This window comes from Dermacentor albipictus, chromosome 10, assembly GCF_038994185.2.
Source record: "Dermacentor albipictus isolate Rhodes 1998 colony chromosome 10, USDA_Dalb.pri_finalv2, whole genome shotgun sequence".
Classification (NCBI taxonomy): Eukaryota; Metazoa; Arthropoda; class Arachnida; order Ixodida; family Ixodidae; genus Dermacentor; species Dermacentor albipictus.
This window is the reverse complement of record NC_091830.1, coordinates 7,489,660-7,504,582: the sequence shown is the minus strand read 5'-3', so window position 1 is coordinate 7,504,582 and position 14,923 is coordinate 7,489,660. Positions and strand designations below refer to the sequence as shown.

At 42.8% G+C, this 14,923-nt stretch overlaps 1 protein-coding gene across 2 annotated transcripts in view; it reads left to right on the top strand.

Annotated features, from left to right (window-relative positions):
- The window catches only part of mv (lysosomal-trafficking regulator mauve), a 107,480-nt gene that overhangs the window by 77,467 nt on the left and 15,090 nt on the right, over positions 1-14,923 (top strand). For both annotated transcript variants that reach the window (XM_070527738.1, XM_070527739.1), the window contains 11 exons: positions 951-1,056; positions 1,133-1,194; positions 1,288-1,334; positions 1,910-2,062; positions 3,560-3,804; positions 4,993-5,204; positions 5,759-5,899; positions 8,141-8,358; positions 9,202-9,385; positions 12,368-12,562; positions 14,563-14,702. In XM_070527738.1, the coding sequence (XP_070383839.1) occupies positions 951-1,056; positions 1,133-1,194; positions 1,288-1,334; positions 1,910-2,062; positions 3,560-3,804; positions 4,993-5,204; positions 5,759-5,899; positions 8,141-8,358; positions 9,202-9,385; positions 12,368-12,562; positions 14,563-14,702 (1,703 nt within the window). The remainder of the gene's footprint in view (positions 1-950; positions 1,057-1,132; positions 1,195-1,287; positions 1,335-1,909; positions 2,063-3,559; positions 3,805-4,992; positions 5,205-5,758; positions 5,900-8,140; positions 8,359-9,201; positions 9,386-12,367; positions 12,563-14,562; positions 14,703-14,923) is intronic.

Genomic DNA, 14,923 nt, shown 5'->3' with positions numbered 1-14,923 from the left:
TAGGCCATAAATATTAATTTTCTTTAAAATGTTATGGCAGTCAAAAAGTTTTAATGAAATTGCAGATACAGATTTAAAAGCTCTAACACTGCAACAAAAGCAGGTCTAACAATTCTATAAACTGTAAAACACACTGATAGATGTACAAGTGTAAAGCAGACGAAACGAGCACATTAACTTAGCTTACACAAAGTTGTTGCTTTGACTACGAGAGCTTCACAAATCTTCTGTGTTAACAAGAGGACTTCTTGGTCAAGTTGGTGCTTAGGTTTCCTAGCAGATATTTCCTAGCAGGAAATTCTGTATTAACCTTTTAATAAGATTCTGAAGTCAAATGCGATAAATCAATTTCATCTGCTTTGGACACTCTGTTAGATACAGTTTCATAATTGCGACATCTCCTTTCTGCTGGAGAATTAGAAAGCTACCAAACTAGGCACCTCAATACTTTTAGCATCTTATATTTCTGCCAATTTTTCTGAAATTGAGGATAAAAATTTTGGCAAGTTGGTCTAAGTTTATGGCGTGAGTGCAGTGCAAAGCACCAAAATGCATCAAGACGGCAAGTTGGGCCAGCGCCGTGCCGCCGTTTTATTCCTTCTTTTGTCCCTGTCTTGTGTTGCGCTGTAACGAAGCTTACTATGAATCGCCAAAGTACTGCAAGAAGTGTAGGTGCTATTCACACACCTATCTTCTCACACTTCGGTGCTTTGCTCTGTTTTCTGAAAATTTTGAGGACTTAAATCAAGAAACTGCTTTCGAAATTCCTATAAGTTGCCTTTTTTTTATCCCTAAATTGATTCAGCAGTTGTCTAATTAGAGCATTTTCTGTCTTTCCCATGTAATTGAAAGGCAAGGATAGGAATTCAAGCTGTCTCTTAAATTGAACCACTACATTGGCATGATGAACATTCAGTGTTGACAAGTCGTGCTTGATTATTGTTGTTCAGGCCAGAAGGTGACGTTGCCCCCTCTGCACTTTCTCTACGACACGGACACGTCGCGCATGGAGTCTGCCGCCTTCTTGCACCATCTGTACATCAACGAAAGGATCACGTGAGTCTGACTCATATTAAAAACTTACGTGTTTAGCTTCTTCCCTTCTGCTCCCTCACTGACAAATTTCTCGCAGCCACACTTGCAAATGCATCAAGATCTGCCCCTCGTCAGACATGCCTGGAGAAGTACTGCTTGGTAAGCCATCAGAAATTCTGTTCCCCATGTTATCAGTACTGTAGTGAAATTGTTGTAGTAGGGAGAGTTTTCTTCATATCTACTTCAACGCAGGCGAAACCAGTCTCCAGTTCGTGCCTGACCAACTCGGAAAATACAAGGTGAGTTTCAAGGAACTGGTTGAGAGAGAGAGAGAAAGAGAGAGAGAGAATAAACGTCTTTATTGTCCGACGAGCCTGTCCGCTGATGAGCTTTTCTGCCTTATGAGCAATAACTAAGGGAACTGGTTCACTTAATTATTGCTCATATGTCTTGCTCATATATATTGCCCACCTCTTGTATTTGATATAGTGCGCTGTGTGGTCTGATGAACTGGTAATTATTAATAACTGTACTTTACTTTTACAAGCAGAATGGCAATTATTATTATTGAGATGATTGGGTTGAATTCAGTATCTACTTCAACCTGCATTGAGTGTATGGTATACATGATATGAGAAACCTTACTTGCAGCAGATATGTTTTGATGTAGTCAGCAATCTGTAATAACAGGCCAATGAACTTGATAGGTTAAATCAAAGTAAACTGAGTGTTGCCATTGAGTTTGCTGAAAAAAGTTTATGTTGCATTGCTCGCAAATTATTAAACGTGCATGTATGGCATGGTTTTCTTTTCCTTTTTTTCCATTTTCTTTTCTTTTTTTTTACTGCTGATTGCTGTTTTACTTATGCTTCAGGGATCCTTGGGCGAAGTTGAAGCCAGGCACGAGGTGTGGCCTTATAAGGACGTCCAGGAAGTTCTCTTGCGAAGGTTTCGGCTCCGTGACAACGCGCTTGAACTTTTCCTCCGCAATGGAGTCACTGCACTGCTAGCCTTTCACACAACACAGGTAACTTTTACAGAGTGCATCATGTTTACTTTACATCCTGGCTAGTTTAGCAGTTTTACAACTCTTCAGTGAAGTTTCTTGTCTGTCATCACGATAGGCATAACATCAAAGAAATTGGAAGGTGGCAGCATGTATTAGAGGGCAAACATGAGGGGGTGATATTGAAATTTAAGTTGGTATCAGATATATGTTCATTGAGATAGAAGTGGCTCCTTCTGGGGAATGAGGGGGAAGGGAACACACTGGGCCGCTGGCACTAAGCCACGGTCACAAGGCTAGCTAGACACTGTGTACAGGGGCACAGTCAAGTGTGAACCACTAGTTGCGTTGTGAGCTTCTCGTTCAATTCAGCTCTCGTAGTGCTTTATCATGGCCTCATCAACGTGTTTGGCTTGTATTACTGCTGTGTGCCAGACACTCCCTTAGGTGTTGGTCGATAGGCAACCTGGCATTTAGCATTTGTGAAATTCTTGAACACTTGTTTCTAGAGTAGAGAAACGAAGTTGGGCAGGTCACGCAGTGCATTGAGCAGGCAACTGTTTTATGCAACTGTTGGTGGCCTGTTGAAGTAACAAAGGTGTTGAGAGAAGGGAAATGCAGGTGACGACAACAGAGAATTAGGTGTTGTGACCCGATTAGGAAGTCTGCAGATGGACACGAAACAGAAAGAGTTAGAGATGGCTGGGAGAAGCCTTTGTCCTGTAGTTGGACGTTAATACTACTATTATTATTATTAATACAACAATGATGATGATGATCTTAGAAGAAAAAAGCAGCACTGGAAACACTTTGACACAAGGAGCAGAGGTGGAGCTGGATAGGACATAATAGGGCAAGCCTGGATTGTTGAATTTTCTGCTGTGCTATAGCTGCAGCTATAGTTCATAACAATTCCGTATTTGAAGTAAAAGAACTAATCACAGCATGGACAAATTTAGTTTCATTGTGGAGGAAAGATGATTCTCATTACTACAGTTAGTGACCATCTAAGAAGGCAGTGGCAAACACATTGATGTCCAACTCGAAGAGAGTTCTCTCATTTCTGTGATATCACATTGGAGGAGGCTTCTTTCACCATTGGCATCTTCATGTTTTTCAGCGCGGAAGCACAGAGGGCTGCCACAGTGCAGTCTTGTGTAAGGAGCTCTTGCAGAATTCGATTGCCACCCAGTGTCAGTCAGGCTTGTACATATAATGTTTCGCTGTGGCATCTTTAAAGCCGTAAGATAAGTGTAGCCTAACATTTTGTTTTATTGTAATGCCACTGTGTTGCAGATATATGTAGTTTTACAGACACAGTGGAGAAAAATACTGCAACCATCTTTCTTTCTTTAGAAGGTGCATCTGCAAACTGTATCAGCACGAGAGGCATGAAATAAGCATTACCCACTGATTAATTACTGCTACTTATTCTAGCCAAAGTATGTTTAACTGAAATTTAGTGCAGCCTGACATAGACATTTGCCTCTCTTTTTTTCCCCTCTCTTTCTTTGTCAGGATCGGAATGAATTCTGCCGCCAGCTGTGGCAGTGCCCTCACCTGGATCTGGAGCCATCAGAATCGCTGGAATCGCTCAGTCATCGATGGCAGGAGAGGTGCCTGGGCAACTTTGACTACCTTACGCAGCTGAACAAGCTGGCTGGCCGCTCATTCAATGACCTCATGCAGTACCCGGTGTTCCCATTTGTGCTTGCAAACTATGCTGATGACATACTGAACTTTCAGGATTCAGCCAGCTTTCGGTAGGTTCTACTTCCACTATTTCGGCCAATTGTGGCATTTTGTCATAAGGACTTAAGGCTCTTATTTTGTGAAATGTTTAAGTTGGAAATCATAAGGTGCGCTGTTTAGTAAATCCACAACCTGAAAATGTCACGAGTACCCAGAGTGACATGGAAAACATTGCATGCTAGTGTGTTATGCTGTCTAAAATGACAACTGGCTTCTTGGTACAGTTGTAGGACAGCATAGTAGTACCTCCCTGAGCAAATTTAGATGTCCCACGGATTCTGTGATAAACCAGATTTTCTTTTTTTTTGCCTGTGAATGTTATTTGAAATTGAGAACTACTCTCTGGCATTACGAACTTCCCACTGCAGTCTCTTCAATTTGACTTTGTGTGTCTGAATTATAATTACATTCAGTTTGCCTGGTGTGCCTGTGGTCTGCATACTTTTTTCTCGCAGGTGTAGTACATTGCTGCAAGCTTCATTCAGTGTGACATAATGTACTGGCACTTCATGACTTGCTTGTTTTTTTTCTGTTGGTCCTATGCCTCAATAACAAACAGCATGTTTTAGTACTAATGGCTCTCAGTGAATATTGTTACTCATGGTGGTTTGGTGTCACTTGCAGGGTCCAGTTTGAGAAATGCCAGCGCAGTACCTTAATATTTTTCTTTAAAAGCTGGATCACTTAATGTTTGTTTTGCTTACTTAAGGCAGCAGAGTAGAACTGAAAGCTGAGCCATTTTGTGTATGCACTGATTTATAAACTTAGTTGTCAAGCAGAGTGCAATTCCCTCTCCTCCAACCCTGTAAACACACGCATATGCACAAGGATGGGTGCACTGACTAGTGTGTGTATTGTTGTTCTTTTCAATGTCTGGGTATGTTTTTGTGTGCTATTTTCACTCATAAATTTGCAGTCTGTTACTGTGCAAAATAATTACAGCAGAATTCATCATTGAGTATAATGCTTAAGCAAAGCTATAACTTCTGAAATGTGGTCAAGTGTTCATGTTACCTTGCAGTAATCACAGTTCCTGTCAAACAAATAGTGCCTCATGCTAAACTTGTCGCAGACTGCGCTTATTAGGCAGGGACACCACTCTAATGTTCTTGAAAGAGGACCATTGAGCAGTGACTTGGGAACTCTTATAAATCCTTATGCCAGTGTCTGTTCTGCTTGGTGTCTTGTTACTTGCCCAGGTGCTTGGAGCGTCCCATGGCCGTGCAGGATCTAGCGCGCGAAGAGCACTACCGGCGCAACTTTCGTGTGGAACGGGCAAGTGCTCCGTCGGAGCGACTGCATCCGTGGCTGGGTCCATTTCACTACGGTTCGCACTATAGCAACAGCGGCACAGTGCTCCACTTCCTGGTCCGACTGCCACCTTTCACCCAGATGTTTCTTGCCTACCAAGGTACATGCTTGGCTTGCATTGCCAAGTTAGAGTAATGCTTATTTAGCCACCGAATTAGCATGCTAAAGTCCTTACAGTCATCCTTAATCCTCTCTATAATGTGAACATGCCCTGTTTATCATGGTGGACGAGAATGGCAGACGATTTGAGTTGGAGTATGTTCATGTTACAGTGAGGAAGTAATAGTGGTACAAATGCTGTTGTTCAATTGAAGGTTTATTGAAAGCCTGTCACAATTTTATACAGTGAAAAGTATGTAAGATAAAAAAACAAGAAATAAAGAGGAAACAACCGAAATTGACAACAAATGTCAGAAAGGCAGAAGTGCTCTGAAAATTCTGTACGAGTTTTAACTGAGGAAGGTAAACTTGCCTTTTCTTAATTAAAGTAGTAGCTAGTGGACAGTTTTCGTTGAGTGTCGCTTACAACCTACTTTACCCTCTTTTCACTTATTCACACACTGTAGATAACTGTGTTGGTTCAGTGTATTGCAGGAGCCCAACGGTGTCAAACATTCAAACCACCTTGTCCTTTCTTGATTTTCTTTTGTGCAGACCAGCAGTTTGACCTTCCCGATCGCACGTTCCACAGCGTTCACACAACCTGGAGACTGGCAAGCAGCGAGTCCACAACCGACGTCAAGGAACTGATTCCCGAATTTTTCTTCCTGCCCGAGTTCCTTGTAAACATGCAGGGTGAGGTTGAAGACTGTTCTGGTCTTTATTTTCAATGGCATTAGATATGTATGATTGTCACTTACATTCTGCATATTTTTGAGATGGCGTCTTTCACCCAGATAACCACTGTATTCTGCCAATGTTCGCTGAAGCTTGCAGGCCAGCGAAGAAAGTTGAATGGAAGCTAGGGACTGCTCAACGAGCAGTAGAAGAAAAAATGATGAGTTTAGTGTTGAGAGATAAAAAGACTGCGGCATTGGTAAGAGTTAGAATGCAGGCAGATGACATTCTAGCTGAGAAGACATGGAGTTAAACAGGCTATGTTACGCATGAAAAAGATGACCAGTGATCTTTCAGTCTTAGAGAGTAGATGCTAGTTGGAGAAGAAAGCATGGTTGAGCGCATCAGAATGTTAGATGGAGAGGTGAGATTAGGAAATTTGGAAGCATCGAGTGGGTTTGGTTGACACAGGACGGGAGTAATTCTAAATGTTTAGGAGAAATCTTTTTCATGCAGTGAACTTAAGACACATTAGGAATAATGGTGGCGGTTTAATTTACCTCAATGCATATCATATATTGTAGACAACATAGTTACTATGAGAACTTAATTCTCGTAATTTTTATTAATTTGCTGCAGTATGTGAGTTATTCATCCTGTGGACAATAAACACTGTGTGCCACATTTGCTGGCATCATATATGCATCTATTTTGCAATATATGATGCTTTGGAATTATATTCAAATGGTGACTTTTGCCACAGGTGTGAAATATTGACCTTGCAAATGAAACATCATGTACAGTACCACAGAACAGCTTCAGAGCCAACATTACAATGTGAGTGAAAATTGCTGCTTTTTAAATGTTAAGAAAAAAACTTGAAGGATGCTTTAGCTTCGCCTTTAAGAACGGAACGAAATAGCATTCGAAGGTCTCTGACTGTTTCTCATGCCTTCCGGCAACTGCAGCTTATGTGACCGTAATGTTTACTGAGAAACGCTGGCGGTGAACGCTATGCACGAAGGCAAGCTTTCTGGTAGAAACGTGGCCTCTTGCGTGGGCTGATCCTGAAGGTAGTGCACAGCCGTGCCAAAGAAATTGCATAATTTTCAGGTGTCTGTTGCTGTTTCGCACATTTAATATTTAAGTCTGAGAAGATTTAACATAAGAAACATGCACTGTCGGTTATTTGTTTCATGACATTTGTTTGTGGGCTGTCATTCTCAAAATTCCAAGGAATAACTTTGTGAAATATGCATGACAAGGTATGAGCAATTTTAGTGATAGAATGGTGTGGCAGTACAACCTGCATATACCGCATGTCATATAGCAAGACGTGGCATATACATATACCTAAATATATATGGACTCATGGACAACTCCACCGATGCCGACACCAAATCTTGTGCGACATGGGGCCCCTAATGCTATCGCGTTAATAAGCACAAAACATTGCACTCTGTTTTCCTCTTAAATGGAGTCTACTGAAATACAGTGAAACCTCGTTAAACCGTAGTTGGCCAGAGCTCAGAAAAAGTGCTTACTAAACGATAGTACTGCTTAACCAAAATAGCATGAGATCACCTACTTACCTGTCAAAAACAGAACTCGCAGAGAGTGCGATGAAAGGGCAAAAATGTGCAGTATTTATTCACTTCGCATGACAAAAGTGTTATTTTCATTTGATGCTGCGGCAGCCTAGCAGCAACGACTACGGTGTGTGGCATTCCAAATGCCACACACCGTATTCAACGGTAGATCCCTGTCATGTGCCAGTGCAGACTTCTTTGTGTCACATTTCATAGCACAAACGATGTCCAAATTTTCTTCTATGCTGAGCACCCGGCGTCATTTGTCCAAGCTTCGGCGCGACGAGAGTCCTAGCTTGCACGACACGACAACACTCTCTGGCATGGTACTGTAATGATGTTGATGTGGTTTCATGTGCAAATGCACAGGGCACTTGGAGGCCATTGTTCTGATCTCTGAGGCTTGTTGTTCTGCCGGGCCGCCCAATGGGGACAACGCACTGCCATGATTGCACGATGAAAAGCGGAAACACTACGTGTTAACCGATACGTACGCAATAAGCTGGTACTGTTTATGCAGATACAAAACACATTATGTTCAATGGGCGCTGAGTCAGGGATTTGACTTTACTACTTTTAAAACGAAACTACTGTTTAAGCGGGCACGGTTTAACGATTTTTTACTTTACATGTACTGCATATGCAAGATTGCTGTAATGCTGTGATGCAGGTTTTGACTATGGCAAGCGGCAGACAGGTGAATCCGTCTCCGACGTGCTGTTGCCTCCTTGGTGTCGCGGGGACCCACGCCTCTTCATCCTGATCCACCGGCAAGCCCTGGAGTCGGACTATGTGACAGAGCACTTAGGCCACTGGATTGACCTGGTCTTTGGCTATAAGCAGACGGGAAAGGCTGCAGAGGAGGCCATCAATGTCTTCCATCCTGCTGTGAGCCATCTCTTCTGTTTGCTTTTATGGCTCTTCTTTCTGCATGTGGTGACTTCCAGTGCACCACTCAAGGACTCGTGGCCTCACTGTGTGAATTTTAAGTTTAATGCTGTAAACAGTTTAAGTAGGTGGCACAAACACATTCAATTTTTTGTGCGCCCATACCAAAAAGCACAGTTGGCCCTTTACTAACAATCTCTCACTTCATTTTACATCTTTCACTAAGTTATGTTGTATCTCAACATCTACACTAATGAATTTCTGTTCTTATAAGTACAGTCTCTTAAAAGTACTCTTAAAGGAAACACCTAGTTCATACTACGTGATCATGACACAAACACTTCTACTCTATTAGCAGAAAGAAAAAATGGCTGACAGAATGCATTACGCTGACATCTTTGCATTTAAATGTACTATTTTGTATGCCTTCACGCCATAATTCAGCTGTAGTTGGTAGCTAAACACTCAATAGGTGTTCCCTTTAACAGTGGGCCTACTGTACACCTGCTTTGCTTTGTTAGAGTTCATCACCTGGTGTAAGTAACCAAATGCAATGAGAAACAAATGTAACTTTTTTTGTTGCTTAACCAAAACTTACCTTCTCGCTACTTTATATTGTTACTTCAAAGCAGTGCTAAAAAAGTAAGTTCAGATTACAAACTTTTGCAGTACTTTACTGCCAGGCATCTTTCAGACCTTTTGCACTGTTCATTTTCTGGTGAAGCATTTGTTATTGTTATTTGCAGAGAGACCAAAGTAATCTTATAAAAACTGCAGCAGAAGTTTCCTATCACAAGTTAAATCTTCTGTGTTGCATTTTTCCTGTTGTCTGTCCCAATGCAGACATACTATGGTGTTGATGTGAGCTCGGTCGCCAATGACACGGTGTCACAGATGGCATTGGAGACCATGATCCGCACCTACGGTCAGATGCCCAAGCAGCTGTTCAGTAGCCCGCACCCACTGGTCACGCTAAGCCTGGCTGGTAACCAGGGCGGTGCTGCAAGCTCTTCTTCGGCCCAGGCAAGTATGCATAATTGCACACAGTGAAGCTGTTGCTGTGGAAAACTTTGGGGAAGAAGCTTGTGGGATAAGCCTCGCTTCATGGAAGGAAACTGCTATCATCTCACGCTACTTGTGTCTTTTCTAATTGAATGTTGCACACAAACCTCTGTGGACTTCTTCATCACGTGCGTGCTTGATTGGTGCAATGAAGCGGTTGTCCATTTAGAAGGACTAGTGACGATTAGTAATGAGGAAGTGCAAGGCTAGTTGGATTTATATATTTAACTGCAACAGCATGGAGGCAGGTTTTCTTTTGCCATATCAAGCGTGCTACTGACTGAAGCGGGGAAAAAAAAAAGTAATGTTGGTTAAACTCAAAAGCAAAAGAAAAGGAGGCCAACACTTCACAAGATGAATGGATTACATTCTTCCAACAATGGGCAGACATCTTAGCAAGCTTATGAAAGTTGTGCTTGATAGATTAGAAGTATCTGAACGTGAGCTTGTTGGTATGAATTCATTGAAGAAAACAGCACTAAAAACACGGACTAGAAAGGAACAAGACAGTACAAGCGCTGACTTCCAACAATTGGTTTTATTGTGTGTGCAAAATATATACTTTGAAAAGAAAGTGGGGGGGGGGCAAGAGGGGGAGAATGAAACTTTCAGTTGCACATGAGTCTGATGATAAAAACGATCGAATACATCATGAGTAGTCCCGGAGAAATCTAAAAGTCCTGCATACAATGTAAAGAATAAGAACGGGAGCAATCTGGTTTTTCACTGCACCCATTGCGGGTGTGCCCTGATTCTTCAAGACACCAAGGTTCTGCGCAGGTGTAGAGACAATCGCGCTTTGCAGGTATCGAGACAATCGCGCCTGTAAAATTTTTGAAAACTTTTCAGTGATGTCAGTGCCCCTTCGCTCATCCTCACCGACAAGGAGTAAAGATTCCTCCAGGACTGATCATGATGTATTCGATTGTTTTTATCTTCAGATCCATGTGCGACTGGAAGTTTCGTTTTCCCCCCTCTTTCCTTTCCCCTATATTCCTCTTCCTTTTCAAGGTATATATTTGGGCACATACAATAAAACCAATTGTTGGCAGTTAGTGCTTGTCCTGTTGTCTTCCTTTCCAGTCTGTGTTTGTAACACTTTTCTTTTATGGATGCTTGATAGGTCTTGCTGAAAGTCAATTGTACACAGGGCTGTCACCAAGAGTAGAACGCAACTCGATGATAGCTAACACCAATATTGCAATTTCAAGAAGCTTAGTTTAGTAGGTGTTCTACTCTATGTTTCCCTGTATTCTAGAGGGAAGGCACAGTTGACGTCAAAAGTTTATGGACTGCAGAATCTGATAAAAAAGCTGAATATTTTAACAGACTGGGCAATGCAGCCTGATACAGTACACTTCCATTAGTTTGACCCTGACAGGATCGAAGATACTGATTGAATTATCCGTTGGGTCGAATGAAGGATGCAGAAAAAAAAAAAAATGCTGGAACAAACTACGGATTCATTTAGCAGTATTTGCCAGATTTAAACACGCCCTGCATCAAGTGCGTGCCTGTTTTCTATGTGTCTAAAGTAGAAAACTAATGCAGCAATGACATTAAAGCTCCCAAACAAAGTAGAAATATAATGTGCACCTGATTTTCTAGCAAGAAAAATGGACAAGGGCCTGATGTGCGTTGCACAATGGCAGCCGGTTGCATGAAGTTGGAACAATAGTGCAAACTTGAGACAGGGACAGAGGATGCAAGACAACTCAAGCACTATGTGTCTTGCCTCCTCTGTTCCTGTCTCAAGTTTGTACTATTGGCCCGACGTAATGTTCCAACTAGCCCAAGCTGCTGTGTGTTGCACAATGGCCACTGGTTTCATGTAGTCAGCTTCACCTCACAATTTTTTAAATCAGCTTTTCCGCAATACATTGTTGTTATGCACTAAAGCATACAAATGCCACGCAGGCGGTTTTGGGTTTTGGTATCGCATTGCACCACACAGGAGATTCTCGACTCAATTTTCTTGAAGAGGAAAACCGCATGTTAGAATCGGATAAATATCATAATCAGACATTATGAGGTACGGTTACTGCTTCAAAGTGTTCCTAGGACAGGTAAAAAATAAGTGCTTCCAGTGGGAGGTGACGTGCGTTCAACGCATTCACTGTCTCATAAGCTCAGTTTAGACAGACGCTGCCACTAAATGGGTCGCTATTAGTGTCATCATAGGGGTCAGGCACGTGCGTGCTGACTTGTCCAGTTCTAATAATTTGGGGAAGGTCAATTTTAGGACTGAAATAATGAAAGTTTGGGCCCATAGAAATGCATGGGCGCTGGCTGGGTCTTTAATCCGGGACCTTCAATTGGGGAGAGCACGTTGTTGGGCGAGTCGGTCGTACATACTTAAAGAAGGGAATTGCGCTAAAAAAGACGCGGACAAGTAAGGACATGGACATGGACGGGGATCTAATTATCAGAAATATTGAACTAACTGAAGTTGCATTAACAGTTCTACTGTATTCATATTTGCTGCCTGTACAAGCACACCCGAACAAAATGCGGAGTTTTTCTGGCTATGGTACAAACTGCCCTGAATAATTTTTAAAAATTTCACAATCCATAATATTTTGACGCCTGCTGTATACTGTGCACCAGTACGAAAGGGAACACTTCACTTAAGTTCAAATAATGCATACTGCAGACATCTACCATGAACTCCCGAGAGAGTGCCCACCTAAAATCGAGAGAAAATTGAATCTGGTGGGTAACTTTTAGGTGGGTAACATCCAGTTTTTTCAAGCCAGGAGCTTAGTCATGGATGGGTTATCTTTCGGGGGTGGGGCATTTCTCAGGATATTATGATAGGTTGGAAATTCACTTCTGCTGCTTGCAACATAGCTTTCGTTTGAACAATCCCTCTCTCGGAACTTTTCTGATTTGTTGTTTCCCCTCATAATGGCACACGGCACTCTTCCTCGGCTCGGTTGGCAGGCAGCCATGGCCGAGGTGCGAGGGCTGCGTTGGGGCAGCTACGTTGGGAGCCCCAGCAAGCCGGCTGCGCGGCTGGTGCTGTGGCGCAGTACCCACAAGGATCAAAGCCCCGTCAGCCACCTGGTGTCACTTCGCACAAACGACGTCTGGGGCCTGCCCGCACACTCCTGCCTGCTCCTCACTTACAGCCACTCTTCCGGTAGGTCGGACATAGCTGGAAGACAACCCTGGCTTTGAGAAAAAGTGTTTACTTTACTGAGCACCACGGAGCTTCTTACAGTAGAGCGTGTCATCATTGCATTGCCCAACAACGTCTTCCTTATGGTGCTGGTCCTTATTACGCTCTGACTTGGTTTTAGCGATGTGGAGGCCTCTCGACTGTAGATCTAGAGATAGCATGGCCGAGCTGACAGCTGCTCCCAGAGTAGTTGGAGGAGTAATGTAATCTGAGTTCTGTCGACCTTTGTGGCACTCCAAGCTCAAAGATGAGAATGCCTCCAAATACTCTGAGCTGTAATGCAGTGCTCTGTATGAACCAGATGAATGTGCTTCGAGTGCTCAGTTTCAACCAGCCAAATGTACACTGCACTGTGAGAGTGCTTGAAAGCGACCAGTCGTTGGAAACAGGTCATGGCCACCGTGCTTTAAACATCTCCCGCTACGAACATGGAAATGATGGTGTTGAAGGGCTCTTGCATACATGGGAATGTTGTGAAATGGAAGCTTTGGATCGGCAGCTTTCTGGGACAGTTGGTACGCTTTGAAAACGTGGCTTGCAATAACTGTTCTGTCTGTCACGCAGCTTTAGTGCCTACTAAGGCTGTGCCCCTTTTGCTATAATATTATGCAAGAATTCTTCATTAGAACACAATTCTTGCCAGAATGTATGCTTAATATTAAATGTAAACTGTAGAAATGGTGGGTTGTGAAGGTAGGGATAAAGATTAGAAGCTCGGCGCTCAGTGTGCATCAGTTTCAATTGTACATCATCAGTACAGTTATCAGTATTTAATTCCAAGAAAGCTTCATTTCCGCAATCGTGATTGTGTTCAAATTCGTAGTTTTCATTGCTGAAGTTCTTTTGCCACCTTGCCTGTACTATTTTTTGTGAACCAGTATAAAATCCTGTGCATACCACAGTAAAATTTAGTTGGAAGTTGGCACTCATGCTTTCTTTTGTCTTTTGTTGTCCCGTTTCCTGCAGCATGCCACTACATCTTTGCAACAAGAGCCCAGTCATGTTTTAGGCTAAGCCACATTGAAGACAGCCCATACTCTCCATATCTTGGCATTTCCATTTGCCCTTTGCTCTCAAAGGAGCTGCCACCACATTTCCTCTAGATAGCACAGTCAGAAACTGATGGGGCCACAATAATATGAAAAAACAAACAAATGTCAGCTATAAAATCAGTGTCATTGTTTTTATAATGCCAGCATGGCATAGAATTTGTTTGCAGGATTTTTCTCTATATTGTGCTTCATTAAAGTAATATCTGCTTGAAGTTTCGTGATGGCCGAGGTCATGGGGGGTGAGTTGCATTTCATGTTCGTCTCTTGCACAGCCTGATGTGCTTCATGTTTTGTCGCAAAGAGCAGATAATATTGTGCATGTGACGTTGGCACCGTGACGCTGTCAGTTTAGGCTATGTTTCACAAATTCAGTTCGGCACTTTAGCCCACACACGTTAGCGCATGCCATTGCGTGTAGAAAGTGCATGTGCAGATTGACTGGGTGGTTGCCTGATCGCTTGCGCAACCATGCTGTGGGTTTTGTGTGCCCAAGCTCACACACAGCTACCAGTCCAGCTGAGCACATGATCTCACACCCATCTCTGGTGTAGTCTGTAGTGCAGAACATGTTAAGGGCAAATGGATCAGCTCGACACCAAATGTGAGGAAATAGTCAACAACTTGAATGGCAACAACTTTGTTCACGGCTGCTATGTTTGCCGCATTGTGTGTGAGGATCAGCAAAAAAAAAAATTGATCGACGCATCACGTGGTGGGCGAAATTTTGGTAGCTATTATATGTTATGTTGGTTTCATGGAGTAGGTGGTACCGTGTGGGGAAAGCCGAATAATCAAGCAGGTCTGAAAAATCGGGCGTCCAAAAAATCGGTTGGTGATTTCATTGTAGGAAACTAAACTTAAACATAGATTGGTTCCTTGACCAATTTTGCTCTCTTCCCATTGTTTCAGGAAGCTCAAAGGCTGCTCTACAGACGTACATCCAGAGCACAGCGCTTGTGTCATGGCAGCATGCAGATGGCTTTGTTCGGCTCAAGCTGCAGAAGGATGAGCCAGCCCAACCGTTGCTTTCACCATGCCCCGGTGACATGGTGGGTGCATGGATGTGCTCATGAACAATGTGCTGTTACCGTGCATTCTTGGCTATCCCACCTTCCATCATTTAACACATTCTTATCTGCACCTATATCCATCGATAGCCTGCTATTGATGTTTCAAATTCAAATATTGTAGTGCGCGGGGCACTTTTGTATAGCTAGCGTCAACGTCGCGCGCAGATGCCCTTCGAAAACGGCGAATTTTGACCGATTCT